Source organism: Pan paniscus, chromosome 13 (genome assembly GCF_029289425.2).
Source record: "Pan paniscus chromosome 13, NHGRI_mPanPan1-v2.0_pri, whole genome shotgun sequence".
NCBI lineage: Eukaryota > Metazoa > Chordata > Mammalia > Primates > Hominidae > Pan > Pan paniscus.
This window is the reverse complement of record NC_073262.2, coordinates 98,421,597-98,436,984: the sequence shown is the minus strand read 5'-3', so window position 1 is coordinate 98,436,984 and position 15,388 is coordinate 98,421,597. Positions and strand designations below refer to the sequence as shown.

The window sequence follows — 15,388 nt, the reverse complement described above, 5'->3', positions numbered from 1 at the left end:
TAGAAATTGAACAGATGTGTCCAAATTCAATCTGCCAAGAAACTGTTTACAGAGATCTAGAATTATAATGTAATTCTAGAAAGAGAAAACGTTTACCTTATTTTTCATCTGCAAAATATATTTATGAATGGAAGTGTAGAAAGAGTAGTTAATAATTTTTAAAATATGACTCCTGTACAAACTGGCATTCTAAAAGTTGCAAATTCACAGTTTAATATACACATCTGTAAAATTTGTCAAATGCTAGGGTAAAAAAATCCCAAACCTTGTTGCGATTATTTGTGGTAATAGATCTTCTTTTCTATTATTCTTATTTACATAAAATACTTTATATTACTGTTGGCTATTACAATAAGTAATGGAATTAAGACCTGACTTAAATCTACAAGAGAATTAAATTTCATTTGATTTTTAAAAATCAGTTAGATAATTTTCAGTTTGGTATTAAGACATGTTTTTGTTTTGTTTTGTTTTGTTTTGTTTTGAGACGGAGGCTCACTCTGTCGCCCAGGCAGGAGTGCAGTGGCGCGATCTCGGCTCACGCAAACTCCGCCTCCCGGGTTCACACCATTCTCCTGCCTCAGCCTTCTGAGTAGCTGGGACTACAGGCACCCACCACCATGCCCGGCTAATTTTTAGTAGAGACAGGGTTTCACCATGTTAGCCAGGATGGTCTTGATCTCCTGACCTCATGATCCACCCGCCTCGGCCTCCCAAGTGCTGGGATTACAGGCGTGAGCCACCATGCCTGGCCAAGACATGTTTTTAATAGAGTTTAATGTGTAATTACTTTTTGAAAAAAGAAAGTAATTAATAACAACTTTTGCCTTTTATAACCTTCTTGATCAGTATGAACCTAAATACTTCAGTTTCTTGACTGTTCAGACCCACAAGGGAAACTCAATTTAATTTTTATCACTCACAGCTAAGAATTATTTTTAGAAATCCAAAATGTTAATCTCACTAAAATCTGAATTTAATTCCTTTATCATAGTAGAGGTCTAAAATTTTGAGTGTTCTTAGACTTAGCAATTTTTTGTTAGTAAGATTTATTATTTTACAATTTGAATATGAGACTAATAAAGGTGTGAGTCTGACACTTTGAGCTTGGCCAAAAATAGATATATAGATATCTGCCATTGAGAAAGAGAGGGAGTAGGTAATTTTTTTTGGAAGAAATGCACTGCGTAATGATAGAGTTTATTCACCTTTATGATATTTGAAAATGTTTAGTTTATTTCTTCCAGTTCTGAAATTTTCAAGTTTAGCAAGGATTACAGAAATAAAACAAAATTTTAAGTGATCTTTCTTAGAAAAGTTCCCAGCTATTTGCATTATAAGTTAGTTAATTAAACATGCATGTCTGGTTTTCATACTAGATTCTGAGTTCCATGAGACAAGAATTAAAAAAAAAAAATTATCCCCAGCCTGGGCACAGTGGCTCACACCTGTAATCCCAGCACTTTGGGAGGCCAAGATGAGCAGCTTGCATGAGTCCAGGAGTTTGAGACCAGCCTGGACAACATGGCAAAACCCCATCTCTACAAAAAATACAAAAATTTAGCTAGGCACGGTGGTGTGGGCTTGTAGTCCCAGCTACTGGGGAGGCTGAGGTGGGAGGATTACTTGAGCCCAGGAGGTTGAGGCCGCAGTGAGTCGTGATTGTGCCACCACACTTCAGCCTGGGCAGTGGGAGTGAGACCCCATCTCCAAAAGAAAAAAAAAATTATTCCCAGTAGTTACAACAGTGCTAATCACATTATAGCCACACAATAAATAATGCTCTGCTTTTCACTACTGGTCTTAATTTCTACCTTGCTTATAACAATAACCACTAGAATGTTAATCTGTTAATTAGCTTAAAATCAAGGTATTTTCTGGAGTCTAGAGAAGAAAATTTCTTTGGTCTGCCATTTAAAGACATTTTTCATATAAGCTTTAAAAATTAAAACAATTCTATGCTTTGAAAATAATGACGGGTCCTTTATTGTCTCCTATTATATCAAGTTAGAACTCATCCAAGGTATGGAATTTGTTTCTTCATTACTGTGCTTTTGTCCCTTAAGATATAAGGAAAAGCAAATCCTTTTTACCCAGATGTGTGATTTGGATGAAATTTAGAAAACAAAATGTGGCCTTTTCTTTTTAGTTGAACTTCTTTAATTTCAAAACAATTAAAAGCATATGTATGTCTGCCGTAATACTAAAAGTATAATTTTGGAACCAAAAGGTAAATAGAGAAAATAGATTTTAAAACTTTTATTGAAGTTATCAATACACATGAAGAAACGTGCAGAAATCAGAAGTATTTGCCCAGTGAATTCTCATAAGTGAGCAAACCTGTGTAACCAGCACCTAACTCAAGACACAGAACATTATCAACAGCCCAGAAGTGTCCCCTCCTGATCACTAACCCTCTCCCCCAAGGTGACCACTGTCCTGACTTCCAACACCACAGGTTAGTTTTTGCCAGTTTTAGAACTTCATATAAATAAAATCACACAGTGTCTGCTTTTTTGTGTCTGATATCTTGCACTCAACGTCATGCTTGTGAAATTAATGCACATTGTTTTGTCTAGTGCAGTGTTTTACTTACTTATTTAATTGTTAGTTTTCTATTGTTGGGGAAGTATAATTAAAAACTACATCTTTTCCCAACCCAGAAACTCTCTCCTCAAAGACAGTAGAGAAAGAAAATAGTTTTATTGTTGAATAAACATTAAACGGAACATGACACATAATCAGAGACAATCACAAAGAGATTGCAAAGACAGAGAGGAATCTCACCCCCTTAATTATCGAAGCAGATAAACCCATTACATCACACTTAGTTCATCCTAACTTTACTTGGCAATTGAAGTGACCATCTGTGTTAGCAAATTGGCTTTATCCAGAGGAAAACCAAACTTTTCGTATCTGTATGACAGGAGGTAGTTTTGCAACTTGAAATAAGCTTAACTGAAGTTAGGCTCCTACCCTTCTGCAGCACTTTGGAGACAAGTGGGCTATCTCCCTTGATGTTTAGATTTCAAAGAAATGGCTTCTGGGTCTTTGAGAAAGACATTACTGGGTCATAAAACTGACAAAGGTCTGACTAGTTTTCAAAAGGGTTTATATTCAACGAGGGGAGAAAGTACCTATAATTTTAGGTTTTCTAAATTAAGAAAAAAAGGAGGGAAGGAAAATCTCTCTCCTTATTTTCAACATAAAGAATTGAGTCTCTTATTTTCAATTTTTACTTGTCCTAATACTGTAACACAAATCATTTATCCATTCTACTGTTGAGGATATTTGGGTAGCTTCCAACTTGGGGTTATTACGAAATTTTGCTTCCTTGAACATTCCTGTACATGGCTTTTGGTGCCGATATGTATCTGTCTTTGGTGGGTGTATATCCAGGAATGAAATTGATGACCACAGGGCATGGTTATATTCCCTTTTAGTAAATACTGCCAATAGTTTTCCAAAGCATTATACCAAGAGAGAAACTTTGATCAGTCCTATTTAATCTTTTTTTTGTTGTTAAAGTAAACTAAGAGTTTCCAATTAAGAAGCTAGCTCCCAAATCAGAAATTAAAAAGAGAATGAGTTCTCACAGAAATGATTTGTTTTTCTGCCAATCATTGATAGACATCAAATAACTGGTAGACTTCAGGCAGTTATTGGACGATAGTTCTACCAAAAGCATAGAAAACATGTGACTATTAACACTAGCCAAGCTGATTGTTTTAGAATCTTAATATTGGTCTAAAATTATTTCTCATTTCTTTTTATTTAGGGATATAAATGTATTTCATTCTTGTTTGTCTTCTGGTAGTGATTATTATATGGTACCAAGAATGTATTATGTTATGACTCGTATGGTATATACTGTGCAATTGCCATAACTTGGATCATCTGTTATTTATAAGATTTTAATGCATTAGAATTTATGTAACAGAATAAATAACTTTATGTAGCAAGCAAAATAAAACAAAAATAACATAAATATAGAAACCAAATCTAACTAGGATATGGTTTTGTTAAATATCCTGGAAATAATCTGTTGCTGTACAAATATGCATGTATATGTAATTGTAACCACCCAATGGGTTCTTCCTGTCTGCCGCACATAGAAAATCAACCCACTGAGACCATGACATTGTGATAAAGAAAGAGTTTAACTGATGTGAGGCCAGCCACACCATGCTGAAGATGGAGTCATTACTCAAATTAATCTCCTGAAAATTCGGAGGCTAGGGCTTTTCAAGGATAGTTTGATGGGCAGGGCGTTAGGGAGGAGGGCATGCTGATCGATTGGAAACACAATCATAGGAACTCAGCAAGGAAAACAGTCTTCCCTGAGTCTGCTTCTGGGTAGGGACTGCCAGAGGAGTTGCTGGTCTAGGTGAGGCCATCCAATAGTCAGAAATGCAAAAGCCTGAAAAGACAGCCCAAAAGGTCAATCTTAGGTTCTACAATAGTGATGTTATTTACAGGAGTGATTGGGGAAGTTGCAAATCTTACCACCTCTGGAATCATGGCTAGTAAACTAAATTTCTTCGAAAGTTAGCTTCGCCCATGCCCAGGAATGAACCAAGACAGCCAGCCTGTGAGGCCAGAAGCAAGATGGAGTCAGCTATTTCAGATTTCTCTTACTCTCATAATTTTGCAAAGGCAATTTGATAATTACGCACACAGTTTTTTTTTTCTTTCACTTCTATCAAGACCATTCTCTCATGTTATTAAGTATTCTTCTGAAACATAAGTTTTAGGAGTTGCACAATATACATACCATTGTATGAATGTACCATAATTTTTGTATTATAAGACTTTTGGCTGGGTGGGGTGGCTTACACCTGTAATCCCAGCACTCGGGGAGGCTGAGGCGGGCAGATTGCTTGAGCCCAAGGGTTCGATACCAGCCTGGGTGACATGGCAAAACCCTGTCTCTACAAAAAATGCAAAAATTAGCCTGGCGTGATGACATGCACTTGTAGTCCCAGCTACCTGGGAGGCTGAAGTGGGAGGACTGCTTGAGCCCGGGAGTTCTAGGTTACAGTGAGTTATGATCATACCACTGCAATCCAGCTTTGATGACAGAGACCCTGTCAAACAAACAAACAAATAAAAACACTTCTAAGTGGTCTCCAGCTTTTGTATTGTAAGTAATGCTGCAGTAAATATAAGTGTCTGCATCTTTGATTATTTTCTTAGGCTGAAATCCCAAAATTAGGACAAAGGTGTTCACTTCTTGCAGATTCCTGATATAAATTCCTTTCCTGGAAGATTATTCAAACACACAACTCCATCAGAGGAATATGAATGATCCTATATCACTGTATCACTCACCAGCATTGAGAATGATAATTTTAATCTTCTTTTTCACCTTAAAAGGTTATTAAAATATCATATTATATGTCCATTTTTACTAGTGATTGAACCTGAACTTATAATATGATTAACCTTTATAATTTCCCTTCAATCTTTCTGTCTACAAGAAGAGACTTGTTTTAAAGTGCAGAAAATTTTGTTTTACTCTGAAAAGACCAAATGTGAGTCACCCTGTATTAATTGTATGGTACTGCTACAAGTGAGACAAATTCAATGCCATGCATGAAAAGACAACCTATTAGCATAATAATGGGGACAGAAATAGTATGTTTATTTTAAGTCTTCTAAGAATTCAACTGTATTTTAGCAACTATTGCCAAGGCTTTCTCTACAAAAACCTTTTTTTTGAAGTTCCCAATTAAAAATAAGATACATCAATTTGTTGTAATTCTCTTTATGGGAATGCTGCAGGGGATAAAATAGTTAAGAAAATAGGCACGTAAGGAAAAGTGGGGAAAAAAAAAAGCTAGGATGATTGACAGCTTAGAATATCAGTTAGGACATTGCCAAAATTAGCCAGGCATGGTGGTGCACACCCGTAGTCCCAGCTACTTGGGAGGCTGAGGCAGGAGGATGGCTTGAGCCAGGGAGGTGGAGGTTGCAGTGAGCCAAGATTGCATCACTGCACTCACTCCAACCTGGGTGACAGAGTGAGACCCTGTCTCAAATAAATAAATAGATAAATAATAAAAAGGAAATATTGTGATTATTCCTATTTTCATGTTTTGCCTCTAGCAAATAAAAATGGAGTTTGCCAAGTTTTGTGATTTCTTCAGCTTTTATGAATTTATAATGAGTAGCACAATACTAAATTTAATAAAGAAGCTACTAATTTTAGACTATTCATTTAATATACAATATAAAACATTTGAAATTATTTGTTATAAAGAGGTCAAATTTTACCCCCAGAAATGCTTTGTGGATAAAAACAGTCTGTAAACTTTTTAATCTAACAGATTAATATACCATCCACTAACTTTTTTCCAAGAGGAAGATTAAGTTTTAAAAAAAAAACTCAGTCCACAGTAAAATGCAATTGGACTGAAGTGTTTCTACATTGTGTAGCTCTCAAATTGGTACACCCAATTAATGAGGATTCTTGATTGATTGGGGGGTAATTGACCAGAAAGTTTATCAGAAGACCATACATGTAAGTTTCTTAAGAGCATTATCTTTAAAGTATATTTTTATTTATTTCCTTTATTTTCTGTTGACCCTTAGGCTTCAGATTCTCAAGGATCACTTTACTTATTCACTGTATGTTAATGTCTGCCGGTCACTCTTTGAAAAGGATAAGCTGCTCTTTTCCTTTTGTCTAACTGTAAATCTACTGCTGCATGAGCGGGCGGTCAGTACTGTTTTCATTTGTAAGAAAAAAACCCTTAATAACGCTGATTCATTAATTTATTAATTTGTATGGGAATATATATAAAAAGATTGTAAATAGTTAAGCAATAATACTGTTTGTTATAGTTAAGGCAAGATGTTATCAGGAGGATAAATTTCACAGAAGTGAGATATAAATTAAGCACAGATTTCATTATGTTACTATTAAATTTTTGTATGTTTTATTTTAAAATAAATTGATTAGATTTTCATACAGCTATGCATATGAATTTACTTAATATTGATATGTTTACACCAGGTAGTAATGTAAATGTTTTTAAAGACTTGTGCAAATTACTGAAATCTGTGTAAAGTCACTATTTTATACACTTACGTGTTTAAGATTTATGGATATTATATGGTGATGTATTGGTTGAATTCTGAAGAAATAAATACTGTATTGCATTTCTTGCAAAAGTTGTGTATCAGTAACTCATTATACTTTATGGAAAATAGTCAAAAACATGGCACATTGATGGGTTTCTGCCTTTCTACAATTTCTAGAGCCAATAGGACTCTAGGCAGTCATTTTGGAAAACATGTATTCGAATAGAACATATTCAGATTTTCACATTTAGACAAGTAATTCTGGAGGAAAATTGTCAAAAAGTAACTATTTGAAATGGAACTATTTTGAAAACTGGTTATCATGAGTATACTGGTTTCCTATGAATAAATATTGAGCTATAACACTAGCTATAGAATTTCATAGAGACCACATCTGAAACTTGGAAGTCAACACTCAACTCTTTTATAATGGTTGTAAGCTTACTAGTTTATGATGAACTCATTTCTGACTCTTCATGCTGCCTTGTTTTCCAAAGATTAATAAAGCTGAGTGGAGATTTCTGCTAACTGGTGGCATTGGACTGGATAATCCTTATGCCAACCCTTGTACATGGCTTCCTCAGAAATCCTGGGATGAAATATGTCGATTAGATGATTTGCCTGCCTTCAAAACCATTCGTAGAGAGTTTATGCGCTTAAAGGATGGATGGAAGAAAGTATATGATAGTTTGGTATGTTTTAACCCTCTCACTTATTCCAATGTTTTTAAATGGAGAAAAGAATGTTAAATATCTTTTCATAAAAGCAAGATTTAAATAAGCTTTAAACAACTGGTCACATGTTAGAATGCAAATTTTGATTTATGTTATCCCCCCTTCTAAGTCAGTGGTTCTGTTTGAACTTCCATTCAAACTCCTTGAAATGTATTAAGATGCAAGAATGCTGTGTGGTTCTTGAAAATATACTTGTTGAATTTCCATGCCAGATTTTTGTTCATTATCAATGTAGATTTTGGCAATCCTAATAGCAGATGAGTTAAAGTTTATGGAACAGCTGTTGTTTAGATTTTCTGAATGCAAGATACAAGCTGATAAAATTTTGTGTGTGTGTCATTTGAGAAAAGGAAAAAGCTTGTACAGTAGTTCTAAAACAACTTTCACGAGACCTTGTTTTACTAACCGGGGAGTATTATACTTGACACAGACATAATATTCACAGTTTCCCATCTGGGATATATAGCAATTGTTGCTTTCTCTCAATTTTTCTTTAACACAAGGGCTAATATTTTTCCAATTCCCAGTTAATTTTTTCTATTCCTTTGTTTCTACTCTCTTGACTTCCTGCTTTCTGTGAGTTTAATATGCAAGAGCTCTCCTAGGGAGAGGTTGGAGGAAAGAAAGCTAGATGTGCAGAGAGTATGTTTTGTTTGGTTAACCTATACTTTATTTTGTTACCTATACAACCTATATTGTATTATATGTGAGAATGAGATTATGTCTTCACACGAATTCAAATATTTGGAAGTGATCTCTTTTGGATTTCTCCTTGTTAGTAATAAAAATGTTTTCTAGAGACAAGTATGTGTTGTGAGTACCTCAACTAATTTAAAATTAAAATTTTATTACTATGCTGAAGCATGAAGATTTCTAATTTGAGATACCACATAGCTTTTCCTAAAGTTTCACAGGTACACATGTTTCCTTTTTTCCCCACCAAGGTTTACCCCTTCTGGTACCCTGATGGCTCTCTTCTTGTGATTTTTTAACAGCTCTCAATTGGCTTCTTCATTACACACATTCTCAAGTCTTCCTTTATAAAACAGTATTTTTAAAAAACAAGAAATAATACAATAAATTTCAGTACAATACCCTTTTTACTTGTTTTGAAATATTTATTTATTTTTATAAATAGATGATGAGGTAAGTGGGTAGGTTTTTAAAAATGTCTTTGTTTCAGCTGGGAGCAGTGGCTCATACCTGTAATCCCAGCACTTTGGGAGGCCAAGACAGGTGGATCACTTGAGGTCAGGAGTTCAAGACTAGCCTGGCCAGCATGGTGAAACCCCATCTCTACTAAAAATACAAAAAGTTAGCTGGGTATGGTGGTGCACCACTGTAATCCCAGTTACCCAGGAGGCCGAGGCAGGAGAATTGCTTGAACCCAGGAGGCAGAGGTTGCAGTGAGCCAAGATCACACCACTGTACTCCAGCCTGGGCGACAGAGCAAAACTCCATCTTAAAAAAAGAAGAAAAAAAAAAAAAAAAAAGAATGCCTGTGTTTGGAGGAATAAAGGGAAAATAGTAGCATATGCACATTTACTTTTTTCATAATAGGGATCATTTTGTCTGTTTATTAGTGTTCATGTCGACATTAACCTGATTAGTTCATGTCCTTGTTTTGACTCTTTTAAAGAATATTAACTTTTCTTATTATTATTTATTTTATAATGTCCCAACTTTACACTAAATAGTAAAATTTAGACAAGCATTCTTGATTTCATTTATATATTCTAAAAGTTGGTTTATAAGTGAAAATACTGTTCTCTTTATAATCTCCAAAATAACTGAATTATTTACACTGTAATTTTAGGAACCACACCATGAGGTTTTCCCTGAAGAATGGGAAGATAAAGCAAATGAGTTTCAAAGGATGCTTATTATTCGTTGCTTGAGGCCAGACAAGGTAAATGTGGGCTTTGAAAACAGCTCAATGATTCCAAAGCCTTATGCCTGCTCAGTCCATCCAAATGTGCGTTTCCTTATGTAATCATGGGGGAGGTAGAGGAGCCTGCAGGAAATAATCCCACTTCTTTCTAATGCAGACATTTTTTTCAAAAAGTTTGTATATTTTTCTAAAACCATCCTAAATCAGTAACTAGTTGGATTATATTGTATAATTTTATGTATTTTGTGATTATTTGTTTTTAATTTATGGTTTTCAGTACTCACAATCTACTCCCTTTACATATTTGTAGTCTTATCTTTACTATTAATGCTTTGGTGAAATTAGTCAGTGATGTCAACATCAAGCTGATAGACTAGAATCTGTGGACTTCTCAAGTGCTATCCTTATATATAGTTTTTTGTTGGAATTTGAATTTAAGATATTCGTCATTATTGACAACAAAGGAAAATGTCAATATTGTTACTTTTAACTTCTTTAAATAATAAATTATATAACCAGTGAATCAGCAGACCTGTTATATTAGCAAATGTCAGTATTCATTAACATCTTCATTTGTATTAGATAAAAAAATTCACCTATGAATATTGACCGATATCCACAAAGATATCAATGTACTCTAAAAAAAATAGACATTAGCTATGTTGGAAAAAATTGAGAAAATATCCTAGTTGTCCATTATTACCACTCAAAGTTTGACATAAATATTTCAAAACTTATATTCAGTTTCATCTGTTAAGGAATAGGAGACAATATCTCCATCCTAACCAAAAGAAAAAAAAATAAAGCAGAATTTAGATTGTCAAAGTAATGTATTAATTTTTTAAAAATACACATCAGTGATAATATGGGTTAGGGGCATTTTTCCCTCTATGAGCCCTACTCTGTTCACTGAACACATGTAATTCTTGCATGATGTGGCAGTCTGTTCTTAGCCAAGGCCCAAGTATCCATTAGGCACAGGAGGCACAGTGCTTGGGAACCAGAATACTTCTAGGGGTCTATGAAAATGTTGTAGTTTCTTTTAAAATCAGAAGAATATAATCCAGCGTGTGTATATTTGTCTTTATACCAACAATGGTAAAATATAATTTTTAATTTTTTTTTAACGGAGAAAGGGGCCTATGAAGTACCTTGGGTCCACGAAAGTCACTCTGCTACCCCACTCTCTTATGCTGGAAGTAACTACAGTAGTTCAGCATTCTTTATGACCCTGGTGAGACATCCTACCCCTTGGTAGCCCTTTTAAAAAACGTAATCTCCATGAAAATGCTAGTGTTAAGCCTCACAAGTTTTCACTTCATATGTTAAAGATGGGAGAATATGAGATGCTTCACAGTGTTGTTTAATGTGGCTTCCTCCTCTAAAACATTTTATTAAAATTTTCAGTTTTTCACTTTGTTTTCTAAGCTAGATAAAAACTGTTATACTATAATGGCTCTGGATGTACCACTGACCTTCCTCCCTCAATATTAAAAAAAAAAAGTTCGTGTTTTATATTAAGTTTAATTAAAAGTGATTAATGAGCCATTTCCTAATTGCAGCAGTTTTGTCTGCAAATATTTTCCCCCAGTTCAATGTTTTTTAAAATTTGACACTTTAATCTGAAAATACATGGAGCTATCAATAAGATGAAATATCTCTTTCTACGTTCACTCTCTTTTTAAAGTATATTCGAGGGAGGTGGGAAGTTACATAGTCAAGCTGAGGGGTTTTTTTGGTGGGGGACAGGTTGGTTTGTATGTTTTTTGTTTGTTTTTAAATCATTGGAGGTTAAATTTATGGTTTTATACTTCTTTCAGCTACTTTGCCTAGTAATTTAGCCCTCTGTCTTGTATCATCTTCATATATATTTTAAAATCTCCTCTACAGTTTCCCCATTTTACTTGGATAGATGCATAGATATGTGGACAATACTACTCATCAGTATTTCTGGTTCTTCTCTCCTGTGCACACTTGAAGTGGGAGGATTGTGGCCATACATCTTACTTTGACCAATAAAATGTGAGCAGAAGTGTTAGAGCAGAAGCATTTAACTGCCAGGGTCAGATTCTCTGAGGTGCTCTCCCTGCCATCAAAATAGTGGAATCACATATTGCTGCTATTTAAGCACTATAAGCAGGCTTGACTGCTGAGCCAATGCATGGAGACAGTTGCCTTAAGACTCAGATGACTTTGCAGGAACAAGAAGTAAGTTTTCATGTGTTAAGCCACTGCAGTTTGGAAACTGTTTGCCAACACAGCTAAACTCAGTCTATCCTGGTGATACAATTAACTAGGTACCATTAGCGACACCTCCACACTCATGTCCTTAATAAAAAAATAATTGTTAGTATGCCGTTATATTATCCAGTAGCTTCAAACCCTTTAATTTTACTGTTACCAGGTGCTCCAATTTCTATTGGTGAAATAATGATTTTGGAATCTATATATGATAAAATAATACATGGCTATTATGCTTTTACAAGAATGATTTTCCAAAGAAGAATGGTAGTAGAATACCAGGGAGAAGAACATTGCTGAATGGGGCTAATATCTGAGCTAGTACTCTATAAGAGTTTATTTCTTTTTCACCTCTAAGAGATAATCTGTATAGCCACAGATATCCAGGAAAATCAGCAATTAATTGCTCTCTAGTTTACTGTATGCTCCATGAGCACAATTTGGGGGGGTCTCCTTCCCCCCCTCTCCCCTCAAAACCAGCCCCACTCAGTGGTAAGAAGCCACAAATAGCAGGCCCTCTAACGCTCCAGTTTGAAAAAATGTAAGAGTCTCACTAAATCACCAGTAGAAAAAATGAGATGGGCTTGCACTTTCCTTTAGAATTTAATAGTTTATAGTGTTTTATTGACAAAAGAAACATATCAAATGGATAAATACTGAGGTGTGGAATGTTTTGAGTCCATTTACAAAATGAAGAGCTTCTGGCCACAGTTCTATCCTTCTAAATGGTAAACAAACAGCAAATTAATCAGCTTTCAATAAGAAACTTGTCAAATATAAGTTAATATGTTTCTCTGGCCTCAGATAAATCCAGTAGGAACTTGCAATAAATAGCAAAACATACATAGAAGACCGCAGACTTCTTCCCTGCCTGTGGGAGAATGGTTGCCTAAATTAGTCTGTAAGTTTTGTTACTGACAGATTTCATTTTACAAACCTAACGCTGGCATAATCAGATTGAAGAGGCAAACCCAATTCTGTTGCCTTGCAAACTGAATAGCTAACACAGGTTCATTTACCTCAGGAGTTACAATTCAGTCTTGGGAGCAAGTTAAGTTTTGTTCAGCTTCAACATTAAGAGTGAAACACTGCAGTTAGTCTCTGATCACTCTCAGGTGAGCACCCCTAACTTGATCCTCCAGTGCTAGCAGACAGAAAGAAGAATCACACTCTGCCAGACCCATTTGCCTGTGCAAAGTGACACCAGTTTGAACCACTCACAGAAGTGAGGCCATTTATAATTCAAACTTGCTTCAAGTAAAACCATGCACTTAAAACCCATGTTCTTTTCATTTTGTTTGCAAAACTATAATTTCATGAAGTTAGCCGTGGGAAGAAAGAGATTACGGAAAAAGTGGGGTTTTTTTTGTTAATTTTTTAAAAATCTATCGAGAAAAGACCAGCTATAGGAAAATAATAATAAAGAAAAGGGTAAGGCCAAGTCCTGGGACAGATAATTAGGATATTTTTCATCTTCTGACAATAAGTTTGACATCTGTGACCATTCAAAATATCTGAAACATTTATCATATGTGAAATAAGTCAGACACAGAAAGACGAATACTGAATGTTCTCACTTATAAGTGAGAGCTAAATAATGTGTATATCTGGATATAGAGTGTAGAATGACAAACAGAGGAGACTCAGAAGGGTGAAGGGTGTGGCAGGGTGGATGACCAGAGATTACTTAAGGGGTACAATGTACATTATCTGGGTAACGGATACCCTAAAAGCCCTGACCTTACCACAACACAATCTATACATGTAAAAAATTGCACTCGCACCCTATAAATTTATACAAAGTTTTTGTTTTTCCTTTTTGATTTTGTTTTTTTTGTTTTGAGACAGAGTCTCTTTGTCACCCAGGCTGGAATGCAGTGGCACCATCTCCTCTCAGTGCAACCTCCACCTCCTGGGTTTGAGTGATTCTCATGTCTTGGCCTCCTGAGTAGCTGAGATTACAGACATGCACCACCATGCCCAGCTAATCTTAAAAAAATTTTTTTTGAGATGGAGTTTCGTTCTCGTTGCCTAGGCTGGAGTGCAGTGGCATAATCTCGACTCATTGCAACCTCCACCTCCCGGGTTCAAGTGATTCTTGTGCCTCAGCTTCTCGAGTAGCTGGAATTATAGGCACACGCCACCATACCCTTATTTTTAGTAGAGACAGGGTTTCACCATGTTGGCCAGGCTGGTCTTGAACTCCTGCCCTCAGGTGATCCACCCACCTCAGCCTCCCAAAGTGCTGGGATCACAGGTGTGAGCCACCATGCCTGGCTGAAATTTATACAGATTTTAAATAAGAACAAAAAACAAAACCTGAAACATAAAATAACATCTATAAATGAAACTTTATGTGTAGGTGAATTAATTATGTATAGATGAATTAATTATTCTGTGATTTTTAATATTTTTGTAATTAGAACCCCACTTTCACAAAAATAGGCATCCTGAGCTTTTTATCAATTTAGTCATTCAATGGATGTTTATTTTGTGCAAACAGTATATATGTCATCCTCATAGGTAGGTCCATGCTATCAGGCATTTATAAATGTGTTGTTGCTCACCTATACATTTTCCATATTTGAATGAATCTAGAGAAATATTGGGAGGGATTAAAAAAAATCTGATCCCTAACACACATATTCCTCCATTGGCTCTCAGCTCCCCACCCTAACACACTCAGTCTCTCAGTCACACATGCACTAGGACTGACAGAAGGCATTGTGACATGTCAATTATTTTTACTTACAGATCTTGTATAAATAAATGTTTCATAGACTATAAAATCGAAGTTTGGAAGTATTTGCGATGTTTTACAGAGTAGACCATCGTTTTAAGATACTTGGCACCTGCACATTGCTCCTGCAGTTTGCTTCAAGTTGAGAAAAGTTGCAGGCTGGTGGAATTGTCTACATAGTGCAGTGTGTTGTATATACACACAATTCCATTCTTGTATCTGAGCAGCTATTCAGTCGGGGTGATGCTGGGGCCTTCAAAAAATCTTTCCATTACTCCTTCTCTTGAGATACCGCTGCTCTCTTCTGAAACTGGTATGCTTTTGTAGCCCCTTGTCTACTAGGAGTTTAATTTTAAACTGTAAGGTAGTGTTCACAATATTCTGTGAAGGGGGAATCCATTCATTTGCAAGAATTTGTGACTAAAAAATGAACAACAAATATTTACGACAATTTTGTGCATATATATATATATTTCAGAGCAGGATAAAAAGTACTTTTGGTAGTTAATAGACGAGAAATTGAAATTAGATAATAGTCTTAGTCTGTTCTGTGTTGCTGTAACAGACAACCTAAGGCTTTGTCACTTATAAAGAAGAGAGATTAGAAACTCATGGTTCTACAGGCTGGAAAGTGCAAGAAGCATGGCATCAGCATCTGCTTGGCTTCTGGTGAGGGCTTTTGTGCAATGTCACAGC

General features: G+C 35.4%; 1 protein-coding gene across 1 annotated transcript in view; it reads left to right on the top strand.

Moving 5' to 3' along the window:
* The window catches only part of DNAH7 (dynein axonemal heavy chain 7), a 336,155-nt gene that overhangs the window by 255,219 nt on the left and 65,548 nt on the right, over window positions 1-15,388 (top strand). Inside the window, exons 52-54 of the mRNA XM_008950635.4 lie at window positions 6,595-6,721; window positions 7,584-7,778; window positions 9,637-9,729. Of these exons, the coding sequence (XP_008948883.3) occupies window positions 6,595-6,721; window positions 7,584-7,778; window positions 9,637-9,729 (415 nt within the window). The remainder of the gene's footprint in view (window positions 1-6,594; window positions 6,722-7,583; window positions 7,779-9,636; window positions 9,730-15,388) is intronic.